Source organism: Acanthisitta chloris, unplaced genomic scaffold, assembly GCF_000695815.1.
Source record: "Acanthisitta chloris isolate BGI_N310 unplaced genomic scaffold, ASM69581v1 scaffold1245, whole genome shotgun sequence".
In the NCBI taxonomy this organism is placed as follows: domain Eukaryota; kingdom Metazoa; phylum Chordata; class Aves; order Passeriformes; family Acanthisittidae; genus Acanthisitta; species Acanthisitta chloris.
In genome coordinates this window covers 41,080-56,926 of record NW_008675147.1, presented here as the reverse complement: position 1 = coordinate 56,926, position 15,847 = coordinate 41,080, and the positions used below count along the sequence as shown (strand labels likewise).

Below are 15,847 nucleotides of genomic sequence, written 5' to 3'. Positions count from 1 at the left end.
AATTTAATAGATACACTTGCAGTAAACATTACTTTCTGCCAGGCCATTTGGGGCGTTCAATATTATTCTTTCCACAGTTTAGATTTACACAAAAAGTTCACCACACTTTGCCTCTTACCAAGTTAGAAAGGAGATACTGAGGAGTACATTGAGGCAGATCAGAAAAAGGCAAGGAAGGGGAGAGGGACAAATAACAAGCAGATTATGAAAGCTAAAAGTGTTCGAAGGACAAATGATGCCAAGGAAAGGTGAATGAAGAACAGGGGAAAGTCAGAAAAAAGTAATGGGACTTACTGAGAAGTTACTAATGAAATTAAAAGCCCAAGAAACAGAGAATGGACAGGACAATATAACGAACTATGGGAATCAAAGATATTTGTGGGTGAATGAACAGAAGAAATGATCTCTAGATAACTTAGGCAAAAATTCTGCAGTTCCAGAAAATGCCCTGGGAACAGGACATAGCCCTGAAGGCAGCCTGCGCCATGTGAGTGCTAAGAGCAAAGATGACAAAAGAGAATTTCAGGAGGATGGAAGGAATTGAAGTAGATTAGGGTGAGTAAAAACTTCAGGAGATTTGAGACACAGAATATTCAGGAAGCATAAAAGGCTGTCAGCTCCAGCACAGTACTAGCATGCAGCTGCCATTCGTTTCCAAACTATACATCTGGATTACACTCCCCTAGGCAAGATTACAATTCTGTAAGAATCTAACCTCCTGACCAACTCAGGATTTATCTTTGTGGCTATTATACTCTACATTTACCATTATGTAAAGAACTTGAATCCAAACTCAAGTTTTTAGTAATCTGTACCCAAATCTACGTACTCCAAGTCTGAAATCCTCTCTGGATTTGTATGCATGATAAATCTCCAACACAATCATAACGTGATAGGAAACATCTACATTTTGATTACATTGTGTTGCCTGTCTGTTTAGTCAGGTGCTGGCAAGGTGTAAAGCACCTCCCATTCCTGCAAAGAACACAGGCAACAGAACACTACAGCAATTCTCACAGACCATATCGGCTCTCTGTTTACACCTGAGAGTACATGTACAAAGTGAGCAAAGTTTAGGTACTATGAACTATTCTGGTGGAACAATCCAGCCATACATTAAACACTTCCTTTACCTTATTAAAAAAATGCCTGCAGAGTATTAGTTGGAAAACTCTTCTAGAAGCCTCTAACATAGATCTGCATAGGGAACGAAAACCTATTGCTATCCTCAGTTACTTTAGAAGCTCAGGTGACAGAGATAATCAAAGGAGAGTCAATGGTAAGCATCAGAGCTTCAATTTTAAATCAGTTCTATATGATGCAAGACAACATTCCCTCTCTCTCTTGATTTTTCTCAGACTGCTTTGCCATAGCTAAACTGCAAAATTAAACAGTCCTAGCCTAGAAAACATCCAGATTATCTTTTCTTTCTTGGCCCCAGAGGACCTAATCCATACAAAACAGAAATTGTTTTGAATTTAAAGTGTAAAGAAAAAAAGCATTTAACCACAGAAATAGCTTCATTTGGCAGCAAACAGAATGTGGTGGACAGCAGCAAAAGGTAAAGACATTAATTTAATCCTACATGCATTTATGTGCTTTGGCATTCTAGATCCTCTATGCACTCAGGCACAATTATCAAACAGTTTAATGCTTGATTTTATAGTGCACCTATTTTGATTCCTTCTAGTACCTTACCCTAAACAAATGCTTATTTGTTGAGCTGTGATTACAAAATAAACTACTTCAAATGCTGACTTCTACACCAGTGCACTGAACGTATCAGGCTACTTGAAAAAATAGCACACCATGACACAATTCAGGATTGTATCATGAGGTACACACACAAGCAGAATAAATTAAGGTTGAAAAGCTAAGTCCTAGGTTGGACGGTACATTGTGTTGTAAGAAAACTGGTTTTGGCTTCTTAAATCCTTGTAAAAGACAAATCAGATTTTTCTTGTGCCGTTTGTTTTTGCTGTGCTTTTTGTTTTTTTTAATGTAAAGCAAAATGGTGAAGCAAACCCTAAGATAGAAAAACAGTCATCTAATAGGTAGGTCGACAGGTGGCAAATTGTAAAGAAAGATATTTTGGGAAATGGAATTGGGGACAAATGCTTGGTTTCAGCTCCACTAAAACTGGAAAACATTATACTATAATAATATTAATTACTATAAAATAATGCCCCACCTCTACAGCCTTAAAGGAAACTAAATTCAATACATGTATGAGCCACGGATAATAGTCATGGTGCAGGCTCTTTAAAACCGTATTTTTCAGACTATGAGTAGCCATTTACTATTAAGGCAGAAATATTCACAGAGAATGTCACTGAGCTGTGCAGGCACTAAGGGTAATTGCAGTAACTGTTTCTTCTGCTCAAAACACTGAAAATGATGACGGGATACATGCTTCTTCCTGTAGTCTTAAAGCTCCTTTCTACTGACCCTTAAATTGTACAGATCACATGTGAAAGAAAAATCCTTAAAGCTTTTTTAAAGGGGAACAAAAGATGCAGGTTAGCCAAAACAGGCATGCAGGGCAATATGGGAGTGATAAGAGAATGAAATGGAAGTTTGGTTTGTGATAATCTTAATTTTGACATTTTCTCCCTTCTGAATACTTGACTTGGTATATGTTGTTCAATAAATGTGAAAGATGCATTTTTGTATTTAAAATATTTTTACATAAAGCAAATTAAACCAGAAAATACTAACGAGACTTGTTCTCACTGAGTCTACTGCAAATCTCAGTTCTAACACTGTAACTAGTATTTCTACTTTTAACACAAGCTTTATTAACAATTATCAGGTCTTTCAGAAAGTAATCACTGACTCAAGTACAGCAGTGCAATTTCATAGAACCATACCCACTGGTCATTAGGGACAAAAAGCTACAGCTTTCTCTTGAAAACATCCTCAAAGCCACATATAAGTCGAATATTGTTTCAAGCAAAAAGGTGGGTGTTTTTTGACTAATTTTGGTTTCTTGAAAGAAGTTCAAAACAAATGTAACCTCCAGGTCTCAGAAGAATCAAAATTAAAATGTAACTAAAACTATAGAAAGAAGCTGCACTAATATTTAATAAAGAACACTGCATTTGAATAGATAGTTCTGCAGTGCATCCAGGTGTATGTTCAGCAATGTACAGAGAACTGTGCTACTGACAAACTGATTCCAAGCTCAGAGTGGCTTGTGCAGATGTTAAACAGATTTATAAGATACTTAGCCCACCCTGTTAAAACTAATTACTGAATTGACTGAATCAGCTACACTTTATAAAAATAATAAAAAAGCCCAAATATAGGCAGCCTCAGATAATATTGTCTCAAAACACAGCAGCTCTGCCAAAAATTAATCACCCACCCATGTGGGGCTTTTTTTTTATTTGCTATTACAGTAAGACTGATGAAAAATAATTTTCCTTTCTGTAAGGGCATCAAAAGCTAAACCTTAGCTAATTACAAACCAAATCTGCATCTCAATAATGATCATCTAAAAGATTTTACATCATAGGCTGAGAAAGAATAGTAAATACCAGTGAAGCATGAGACTGCATTACCACTGTATTAAGAACCATTGCTATAATTCTTAGATCATTAGTTAAATCTAGTTAAAGAAGCTATTTTCACATTCTCACAACCTTCTTAAAAAAACCCAGAATTATCTTCAAGTGATAAATTGAAATCTTTGACTATTTCTAAATTCTATTATTTCAAATACCAATCTGAAAAAGACACAGGAACAGCTTTGAAGATAAGCTCCCTCAGCAAATGCTAATCTTAGGTTCATTACATTAATTGTATAACGTAGTCCACAGATTTCTGTAATCCATTAAGGCATAATTTAATGACCTCAGGACTAAGGGAAAAAAAATCTAGCCATGTTCTGAACACTCTAACATACAAAACTTCCTCATTACCACAGAAAACAATGAAGAGCAAGTATATCCATACACATCTCTCACTACTCCCACCAAGTCCCAAACCAGTTTGAAAAATAACATTTTGTCATATGGTGTATCAGCTCCTTCACCTCTCACCAGAACAACAGCGACAGTGAAATGCTGAGATAACTCCATCAATAATTATGCTGAGCTATGATGATTTAGCACAGAAGCTGTGATGAATACAGCTGGCTTTATTTCTCAAAAGGTCATACACCCAACTCAAAAACATGGAATTGCTTTTGAGCCCTTTTCACTGCTCTTGTCACAGCCATTAAGCCAAAAGCAGAAAGGAAGCTGAATGAAGCAGCTCTACCACTGTCACAGAAAATAAGCAAAACTGGTCACCTGAACATACTTGTTACATGGAAAAGAACAAAGAAAAATAATCAATATTAAGGAACTTGCAAGTTTCTTGAAATAATTGATTTAATTAAACCAAACTGAAACACTTTTTTTCCATTGCTATTTTAAAAAGCTATTTCTTCACTAAAATAAAAGTTCCTTCTTGAGTGAAGCAACATGAATAAGTGATTTTATACATATAATTTATTTACTGGTCACAATTCTATCATAGCAAGTATAATCTAATCTGCTGTCACTCATTTTCTGACAAAACCCAGAAATCTTCAGCGTAAGTACCTAAAATTTCTGCAGTTACTTACCACTCCATGTGGTGCTGCTGAACAGCATATATACAGGTCCCTTGCAACAGGGGCAGGCTACTTGGACTTGGAAGGTGTTTGAGAAATGAGTTAAATAATAGCAACAGTGACCTAGGCCATTGATATTGTAGCTATCAATGACAACCCCTTCTACCCAGACTATTTAAATTCATAGTTTATATTTTCAGACAAATGCAAATAAAGATAAGCATTTTCATCTTCTTCCGTACAGGGGTCCATAACTGACCTCAGGAAGGAGTTACATGATTATCATGCCTGTAGACATCACCATCCCTTTCTCCCTTATTCAAGTGGACCACTAGAACATATTTTTAAATCAGGTCACTGTAACAGAACTAAATCTGGAGCTTTGATAAAGAAGCACAAACAGTCCACTCCAAAGTCTGCAGTGTAGAAACCAGTACAGTTCTAGCACTTGTGCTCTTACACCTCTGCCCTAAACTTCACTCCAATTTCAACACATTGAGTGGGCAAGTGAGAGAGGTTTTTTTGTGACTTTTTGTTTATTTTCATTATTGTTTTAGGAATGAAACATTGCTACATTTACTTACAAAGCTTTCATAGTCCTCTTGGGTATAAGACATTCATGATCTACTGAAAATATCTGTACTGAATAAAGGTCACCAACTGTAACTAAAGAGTGAGCAACGTTCAGTGATGTATGATATTCCTGACTATCATAAACTACACATGCTTTGTTTCTAATAAAAGAAGACACATTAACACTCTACAACCTAGAAATCAGAGTCCTGACAAATTAAACACTGTGTACCCTAAGGAAAAGGCCCTAGCAGTGCTAATCCAGCCTTTGTCTGAAAACATAGTTAAGCGAAAGGTTGAAACGTTTCTGTGGATCCCTAAATAGTTATTAGCAAGGCCCTGTTCAGTTACAGATGCACAAATACTAGAACTATAGGGGAAAACTAAGCAATCTGCCTATTTTTTTAACATTAGTATAACTAAGTTTCTTCAGGTTGCAAAGCCTTTTGCACACAAAATAAAATTATTATTATTTAGATGTTCTTGTTCTCTTATATAAGAGCAGCAGAATCATGAGAGTTGTCAAGAATGGTGTTATTTCCACCAGCTCATGGAAAACTGCAGCATTTGGATGGAGAAGCAAAAAACCTCCAACTTTTACATCTGGTCATGCAAATCAAGATTTATTATCAAATCAAATATTCATACCCGCTTATGTAAATCCATAGCTGATTATGTAAATTAAGATCACTAAGTATTTGTGAAACACTATTCCAGCTTTATCACATAAATCATTCTGAACCGAAACAGGAGACTAATCTCCACAGGTAGGGGATTTCAAAGCTCTTTTGACAGGGAAGGTAGTATGACGCGTTGTGAGAAGATGGCTAGCAACATCTATTTAGCTGGAGTCCCTATATACCTATCAAATTGATAACAGCACATTCCTGATACTGTTCCTCTCTTCTTTCCTTGGGGGTTTTTGGGTTTTTTTTAAGAGAGAGATGACATACAGAAGGGGATAAGCTGCTCTGGTGCCACTTCTAAACACAGAAATAGATGCAAACTTAAATGCTTCTCTGATACTCTTATTTTCCTTTTAACTGAAGTTTACCTCTCAGCTCTGTTATCATTACCTTTCTGGGCTGACCAGCAGTGACTTTCAATAATGTCTGGGTATTCAATGAGGATTTAAAAAGAAATTATTATTAGCTGCACCTAATATTTATCATCAGGATGCAATGCACCTCTGACACGACCTAAACAAAGGCTTCCCTTCTCCACCTCACAGCTAAAAGTAGCCACAAAGATTCAAAGAAAAATAAATATTCCATCCTTTTCCATATGCATAGGCAACTGCAAGATTTCTCTTCCTTGCTGCTCCTTATTTGTGGTAAAACCAGTAATTTCTTAATGCGCACTGGCACAGAGTGTAGGAACTAAGGTGGATCACAAGGCACATTTTGTATTTGAGTAAAAACAGTAACTAATTCATAAAAGAATAGTCAAAATGGTATCTACTAACACAGCAGGTACTTGAAGAGCATAATGTCCCAGTACGCTACTCTTCTTCCCAACACACAAAAATCTTACCAACCACATCATCATGCTTCACGAAAACATTAAAATTTATATCAGTCTAAACCTCTCAACTTTAATTATTTACCAGATCAAGGCACTGAAGTACTTTAAAGCAAGAAGAGTACTAGAAAGCTTTTAAGGTACATATTGTTTGTGTGGAAAATCAACAATAAAGCAGATAATACATAAGAAAATTTAGAGATGTTGCACTATTTAGCTTTGGGTTTTTTAATTCAGTCTGTGTGGGTTTTATTTCAATTTTTCATGCTACCCAAATATAGAAAAGTTATTTTTCAAAAAAGAAATCCTGGTCACTATTATAAAACCAAAATTCAATAATTTATTATAGCAATTGAGTAACTTATAGGTAAATGGCACTGGATAGGCTTGCAGTCTTTTCAACTCGAGAATGTTTTAGCATCTACATTTTAAAAAAATATTATTCAACTAGGAAGCAGAGAAAAGTTAAAACTTACTTGTGAAAGTGATACAAAATGGTCCTCTTCACCATTAAAATTCTGATTCTTATGAACAGACTTTGTTTAACATACAGATTTTTTTTCTCCAAGCATGCTAGATAACATAAGCTAGCCATTTAGGCTCCAATTTTAGTTTGACTCCTGTACTGGCTCACTGGAACAAAACTCATTCTTTTCATTCTTAGAAAACAGACCAAGAAGTCTGCTTAAGATATTCAAACCTGTTGTCAGTAGGTCACTTACCTCGTCCTTCTTCCAGTCTATGTCTCCTATTCACGCGCTGCCGCTTTTCCTCCTGTCGTAACTGAAGGTGCTCTTCAATATTCACTCCAGGAACACGGGCAGCTACACAGGGTAAGAAAATAAAATATGTAAAACTATCTTTTAAATTGTTATGACGGCAATAAATCTTAGAAGCAGCTAAGTAACTTAAAACTGAAACCTACTTACTAGGTGCTCTTTACATGGCTCTGACAATAAAGAGATTTGCATAAATTTGGATGAAGGAGTTTTAGGCTCTATATCCTAATTTCCTGGTTTCCATTAATCTGACAATTCCAACATCACTGAGGCATATACATACCTATATTTAGTTATGTGTTGTCGTGGTTATCTCAATTTTCCTCAAAAAAGTTTCAGAAAGAATTATTATTAAACCAAGACAAATTGTTTATATTTTTAAAACATTTTCTATGAATTAGCCAACTTTTAGTTTAAACCCTGATAAAAACATTATAGAAAACTTTTCAGGATATCATAAAAAGCCGAGAACAACTTTGAAGTATCAACACTAGTATCATTAGTACTCAGGTCAAAGGGGCACAGATGTCTATAGCAAGGGTAAATTTAAAACATTTCACTTAACAGAATGATCCCACTTTGCAATATCACCAACAAATAAACCTGCCTGATAAGTGCCATTTTTTCCATTTTAACAGTATCATACTCAAACTCTCCTGTAATTTCAAAGAGTATAAACAAATGTACTGAGGAGAAAAATGGTGCAGTAAGAAAGAAAATGAAAAGTCATCTTGCAAATTTTCTATCACTTACCCAGGAAGAGATCTAAAGGTATCATCTCTTTGACAGCATCAAGGATCCCTCTTTGCCTTGCTTCCTGGCCATCCAGTTCTCTAGCACATGCCTTGCAGCAGCCACACACGGCACAGCCTGACTCACCGGAGCCACAGCCACAGATTCTGCAGCAAGGAGAGTTGCACTATCACTATCTTTTATTTTTGTGCATTACTGATGCCTTGGTAATGAAATCATATTTCTAGTTTGTTCTATCTGTGGACTCATGTAAGTATTCATGAGGTAAGCAGAAAGTGCAGCTAGTTTAAATCCTAGCTAATTAAGCACAGAAATGCTGGAGAAATAGTAATGGTGACTATGGAAAGGCAATGACTCTTCATGAAGTTCAACCCAGAAGTAACAGATAAAAGCAACTGGAACAGTAAGATAAAAAACCTTGATCACAGGCTGAGGAAAACTCATCCTGAGCCAGCAGCTCTGTCAAGAGACAGATTATACTGGTGTTCATATTCAAGAGCTACTAGTAAAGAACTATATACTAAAGAAATGCCAAAAAATGCATTTACAACTAAATCACCTACAGTCACCGTAAGCTGTTGACAAAAATTTTAACTTTTTCCTGATTTTAAAAGCACACACACTTTCCAACTATATTACCTTTGACTGAAGTCTAAGAAGCCATCAACTCAGTCTACATTCAATATGCACTTCGGCCATTCAACACACAGTATCAAGCATATTTCCTAAATATTTGCTTACCCTCCAGGTACTCTGTCAGGACGCCCACTACTAACACAGCTAGCTCCATAGCCTGTGCAATCTCCACATACAGTGCACACCATACACTGCTCCAGCTTCCATTTATGCATGCCTGGAGGACACATCATGGACTTCTCATCTTTTTCATCCAGTTCCTCTTCTAGGTCTTCATCCATTGCTGTTGCCATGTTCTCAACTCCAAAACCTAATTAAGATATTTAAACAAGAAATAGTTGTTTTCTGAGGCCACAGAGATGGTTCTGGTTACCTAGAATGGTGGTGCATGTCCCATCCCTAGAAACATTCAAGGCCTGGTTGGATGGGGCGTAGAGTAACCAGATCTAGTTGAAGATGTCCCTACGTATTGCAGGAGGTTGCACCAGATGACCTTTGCAAGGTCCCTTCCAACTCAAACAATTCTGTTTCTATGAACAGTGGCTACTGTGGAAGCTCTGAAGAACACTCACAGATCAGGTTTTAAAAGCACTGACTAGATATGCCTCATCTGCATGCTCAGACAGCACAATGACACTTGAGAAACCTCTCTGTGCATGGGTTGGGGTATACAGCTAGGTTTCACAACTAAAAGAGAAATGAAGCATTTCTATTTAGAAGTAAGAAATCATTTTCTTGTCATGTAAAGCATTTCAGTCCAGCAAAGGTGAATAGGTATTATTTTTCATACCTCTATTTAGGTGCACCTGAAACATTCAGCTATGTGGAGAAAGATGCAGACTGGCATTCATGCCCTATTCAGGCAAACAACAGCCTCAAGACTGAATGCAAACACAGATCGGTAGAACATTTTTCCTACTAGGACAATGGTATATACCAAAACAAGGAGTGATGGGGTTCGGTTTTCTTCATTTGTTTCAAGGAAAAGCTTTTCCACTGAAAAAAGTAACTGATATTGGAGTTTGGGGCTTTTTAAACATAACTACGTTTATTAGAATGCGCACAATACCAAATAGCTGAGAGTTGAAGTGAAAGCATCCATACCCTTTTTCTTAAAGCACATTGCATGTACTTAAGCTTTAATATTGGGACTACATTTTATAATAAAATGCTTAGCTTTGTTTTCACTTGCGATATTTTCCAGCACATAAAAAAACAGGAAAAATGTAGGTCCCACACCTTTTCCTCCCTGGCTCATGGAGCCTGTGTCTCGTCCACATTGTCCTTTATTATTTACACCAAATGTCCAAACTTCTCCATTCTTCATTAACACACAGGTGTGAGCTTTGCCCATGGCTACTTGAGTCACAAAATGGCCTTTCAAATCTGTTACTAAACCTGTAACACATAAAACACTTGAGTGGCAAATTGCACTTTTTAGCCAAGAAGGGAGCTCAGTGACACAAAACTGCTAGTGGATACTGACAGTTTTTAAATTAATGGCAAGGGAGAACAACAACAGATAAACAACAAGTGCTGGAATAAACAGTGAAAGGAGAATTAGGCCTAGGCACCTTGTCCTGCAAAGAAAGAGAAGTCAAAAGCAAACCCAACTCTACTGCAAATCACTTGTTCTGAAAAACAATTTTAAAGGAGTCATTAGGTCACTGGAGTTTATTTCATTAGTATTTTATTTAAATTGAGAAGTACTGGATCATCCACTGCCCTATGAGCAGAGAAACATACAAGGCCTGGTTTCTGCCAACCTTTGTTAATAGCAAGACACGTCTCATTTCTGTGACTTTTCCTCCTTCCTTTTCCTTTGCCACATGAGGACAAGTTAATACAAGTGATTTTTTTCCTCATTAGCGGAAGCACTGAATTCGCATATTTGTCACCAGTGCTGCTAAATATTTTTACAGAACTTAAGGAAACTCTCTTCTCTTTCTACCCTTCTGTCATACTGCCCAAATCAGCAGAAAGTCAGAAATTTCAACAACTCTAGTTGAGACATAATTTAAAATAGAAATATTAACTTACTTGTACTATCAGAGTAAATGGCATCTTTTCCAAACATGTAGAGTTCTCCATCTTTTGAAATTACAGAACTACTTCCATTATTGCACGCTGTAGATATAACAATCTTTCCTTCCATTTTAATAATTTTTTTAGGCTTATATGGTTTTGACTGACGTCTGCTTTTTGCTATAAATAAATAAATAAATTACAAGTCATTCTACCAAAAAACTCACCCCCACCAACCATCAAAAGCACAAGATGCATTATATAATTAGGTGTTACTTTTCAGACTGCTACTTAAAAAAACCAACCCAAACAACCCACAGAACTATGTGTACAGTCTCCTGGTCTAACTTTTATTGCATTACACTCTAAAAAGTCATGGCGAGCAAAGTAATAATTAGATCTGTAGCTTTCAGGAATGATCCTTCAAGTATTTCAAAACATTATTATTATCAATTAAACTACCACAATGTAACAGATCAGTCTGTGTTCTAAAGGAAGTATTTAGCTTAATATCACAGCAGATCACAGTTTTAGGGCATCTAAAGCTATCTTTAGTTGTCTTAAAGTCTATTTCAACCTAAACACACAATTTCAGAGACCAAAACTAAGAAATTCATTACATTTATATTGAAGAGGCATTTGTTAGTTTGAAGATCAAATTAATCTGTCTTCTCTGATGTCTGAAGAACTACACTTGATCAAGCACAGAAGATCATTCTACAACTTCTCATCAGCATACGTCTCCATTAGCTGGCAAAACATGTTTCCGAAGCTCAACAAAAGGACAGCCAAGTGGCAAAAGTTTGGCTCTTCAGTTTTTCAAAGTCCCAGGCAGACAGCATGGCCCCTTGACCAAAGTTATGACTGCCTTGTCTCAAGACAATCCTAAAATAACACTCCCACTACACAATCCAAATTGTGGTAAAACAGATCAGCATCAATAACTGGGAGAGGCAGTGGCACTGGCTGTCAGGACCTGTGTCTGGCATAAAATTTAGCCCAAATGGCATGTTTACGTATCCTTGAAAAACGTTAAAACTCTTCTTCTCAAAATCAAAAGTGGTTAAGAGCCTTTTATCAACCATTGGTCAAGCAAGCAGTGATACATACTTGATTCACCATCCTCTCCTTTACTAGCAGAACCTGTGAAGAATATGCTTCCATCCTCAGCAACAAGTAAGGCATGTGAGCCATCGTGTCCAACAGAAAACTGAATAATCTTTGGAGATTTTGTGATTGGGAGTTCAACCCATTTGCCTGCTGAAGGCCCACCTTGTTTGATTCCAAGGCTCTGATATTTGCCAGTATAATAAATCTACGAGAAAACAGTATCATTTTTAGTTATGCCACAGCACTCCAAGCTTACATAATTGTTAAAATTGCACTATTGTACAAAGATAAACAGTATTACTTCTCCACACTGAAACAGAAACAGTGAATAACGTAAAAAAGTTATAGTGACAGTAAGCAAAATTATTTCTAAATTTCTAGGAATATGCAAAGGACTCTATAAAACAGTCTGCACTGTGCAGAAGTAATATATCGAATCATTAAGAATGGATGCTTAAGGGAAATAAATAATTCTCTAAAGGATTGCGAAAAATCAGGCTGAGATTTAAGTAAACTACGGTCAGACTGTTTGTGGAAGTTCTGAGGTGGCAAAATTTGCAAATGTGTTAACATATCATTTGTAAACAAAAGGTAATTTTTCCTCTCAATCTAAAACAAAGCCCCTCACTAAGACTGACTGTAGAATTTCCTATAGATTCAAACCACGGATTTCTTAATGTTCCAACCATCTGTTTGTTTTCAAATAACCATTTGTTTTTAGCTTTTAAAGTGGGCTCTGAAAAATGTATTTAAATTCAGTCATATGCATTCATTCTAACATACCAAAAAGGCAATAATAAATTAAAGAACATGTAGAAATCTATTGGTGTGATTTTCTGTTTACTACAGAACATTTTCAGTACCTTTCCACTAGCAGTTTTCATCAGTGCAAACTCTCTTCCAGCACCAAGGACAGCTGATTCCTCATCAAACCCTGTACCTGCACAAGTAAGACTGAGTTAACAGGACAGTTTAACCAGGCACTTTCACAGACCAGTTTTGGATCTAATTCAGCTAGGGAGAGTTTGTTATAACAAACTATAACTAAAACTATGTTCTAAGAAAGTTAAAGATTTCCTGTCACAAAAAGGCTCACTGGGCTAGACTTGGCAGAGCTGCTCAAAGAGGAAAAAAGCAGTAGCATAAGAGGAAGTTGGTCAAAAGGTCCATGTAGCCAAACATGCTTTTGTTCTATAGTGCCGAAAGCAGACACTTAACAGAGCAAAAATATCCCCCAAAAAGGCCAAATGGTATTTTTTTCAAAATATCTTCATAGATACTAGTATCTTTTCATCTCAAATTCTGACGCAAAGGTATTTTTTCAATGCACTTGTCCATTAATCCAGCCAGTGCTCCTTTTAATTTGTTAACTTTGACACAGGGCAAGAAGTTCCACAGCTTAATTAGGTGTTATACAAGCACTGCTATGAAGTTCAAGCTTCAAACAATTACATATTTATTATACAACTAAAGGAAAATACTAACAAACCATGGACAGTACTACAAACAGCAAGGTCATTCAAAATGGGTGTATGGAGTAAGACAAGTAATGCTTAAGCTGTTTCAAATCCCTTTTACCTCTCCGTGTGTTTAATATGGTGCTATGCATTTCTCCACATAATCAAGCCAAAGGGAAAGGAAGTGTTTCAGCTTTATTGCTTGAATTACTAGGCTTGTTATTAACTTTCAAAGAAGAGGACTTACTGATAATGTGCAAATCTTTCTCCAGATCAAACAATGAGATGCCACAGGCATGTAAGCATTTTCTTGCAAGCTTAAGCTGCAGCTCTTGTTGCAGTACTGGCTCAGTACTTGTAGCAAATATTCGCACTACAAAGCCATCCTGTAATAAATACAAAAATCTACTTTATGCTGTATAATAAATGCATCAATTTACTTTTCAGGGCCTGAGTGCATCAGCATAACATTATTTCAGAGTCAGTTATCAGAGGACATATCAACAAATTAACATTTGTTACAGAGGAGAGAAAGTGGCAAACAGGATGAGCTGAAATAAGCTTCTGACATACCTTAAACTTGTATTGAATTCTATCAAAACACTATGAACACTATGAAAACACTGAATTGCTATAGAAATAATTAACTCTGAATCACGCTGTAGAAATCTTATTTTTATAACCATTTATGTCTATCTTTTAAGCCCTTAACTTCTGATTCAGAACCCAAAATTCTGCCTGCAGTTTGAGAGTGACTGCTTTAAAGCTTCAACAGGTTTCTGTTTAAAAGTGCAAACAAAGTATCGTCATCTGGACACGTCAAAAAAGCCCAAACAAACCAGTTGTGCTGTTAGCATGGAAATGGATTAATCCTGGTTTTCTTATATTGCACATCTCTTGACAACCCTGTCTCACCACACCCTTTACAGCTTTCCCACTCTGAAAAGCCAGCCCAGAACTAGGAATGAAGTAACTGTCTGCTGAACAAAACACACAACAGCTAGAACAGTTTTGCCCCTAGTTGAAGCACTCATTTGGGCTTCCAGAGCTTTGGCCGACAGGTAATTTTCATACAAAATTCTGCTGGAATGCAGTGTATTTCATACCTTTTCTATTAAATCTGGCTGAAATACACCAAGTTCCAAAGCAATTACAGTAAATGAAATTAGGAAACCCAAAATCTAGCTAAGCTTTAAAAAGCTTATCCCACAGAGATACTGTAGAATAGCATGTTTAAGAGACATTATTTTTTCCTGAAAGAGCAACAGTTTTTCTTAAAACTTCTATGAAAAATTAAAAAATATCTGAAAAAATCACAAATCAAAACTGTTTGAATAAACACGAAAATACTGCTTCTTTATACACAAATACGGCAGTACCATTATTTCTAGTTACATGGATTTCTTCCTTAGGTGTGTTAGTGAAAAAAAAGCAAAACATTAAGCAAAAAGGAAGCTATAAATATTGTAAAATAAAACAATTCAGTGTAGAGAAAAGTAGTTTGTCCATTGTATATAAAACTTACATCTCTAGATGCTGCTATTTGATTAATATATTCTCCATCAGTGAAAAGGATATTCTGCCCTTCAGTATGACAATCTGTGAGAGAAAGATGAAGTGCACTGCATCAGTTGATATTAGCATACATACACACTGTTCTCTGCTTTTGTCTAATTGATTCTCACTACAGTCAGACTATGAGAGCTCTAGGTTGTCCAAAGAGAGATCATACTGTTCTGACAACATGCTGGTTTATGCTAGGACCTCCTGTCTCACCAAAAGCATATAATACTCCTTTGTCCCTATAACACTTATTACAGCACTTTCCATTGCATGAAATGTAAGGGGTTACACCCTAATATTTAACTGCAAAACGAGCATTTAGTATTCACCTGTGAAATGTATTCTGAACTATTATACCACAACTAAATTCTAATTTTCCAGGACGGTTAAGTCTTTCTCCTTCCCCAAAGACTGCCTTTTTTTAAACATAAGAGCCATTGTCTTTAAAGAAACATTTCCCCAGTTCAGCATATAAAACCTACAGAAATAAATGAATCACACTTTTCATTATTCACCTCATTTTTTCATCATTTCTAAGTCTCACCAAACTATTAACTGAAAACCTAGGGGTTTTTTGAAAACTATAGAGCATATACTTGAATACATCACACATTTATTTTTTTAAACATAAGAGCCATTGTCTTTAAAGAAACATTTCCCCAGTTCAGCATATAAAACCTACAGAAATAAATGAATCACACTTTTCATTATTCACCTCATTTTTTCATCATTTCTAAGTCTCACCAAACTATTAACTGAAAACCTAGGGGTTTTTTGAAAACTATAGAGCATATACTTGAATACATCACACATTTATTAAGGTCAGCCAA

The 15,847-nt window shown here is 36.1% G+C and overlaps 1 protein-coding gene across 1 annotated transcript in view; it reads right to left on the bottom strand.

The window, feature by feature from the left end:
- The window catches only part of MYCBP2 (MYC binding protein 2, E3 ubiquitin protein ligase), a gene marked incomplete at both ends in the record, with an annotated part of 94,603 nt that overhangs the window by 57,037 nt on the left and 21,719 nt on the right, over positions 1-15,847 (bottom strand). The window contains 9 exons of the mRNA XM_009075586.1: positions 7,417-7,518; positions 8,227-8,372; positions 8,968-9,172; positions 10,102-10,260; positions 10,903-11,067; positions 11,998-12,202; positions 12,861-12,937; positions 13,702-13,840; positions 14,980-15,053. Of these exons, the coding sequence (XP_009073834.1) occupies positions 7,417-7,518; positions 8,227-8,372; positions 8,968-9,172; positions 10,102-10,260; positions 10,903-11,067; positions 11,998-12,202; positions 12,861-12,937; positions 13,702-13,840; positions 14,980-15,053 (1,272 nt within the window). The remainder of the gene's footprint in view (positions 1-7,416; positions 7,519-8,226; positions 8,373-8,967; positions 9,173-10,101; positions 10,261-10,902; positions 11,068-11,997; positions 12,203-12,860; positions 12,938-13,701; positions 13,841-14,979; positions 15,054-15,847) is intronic.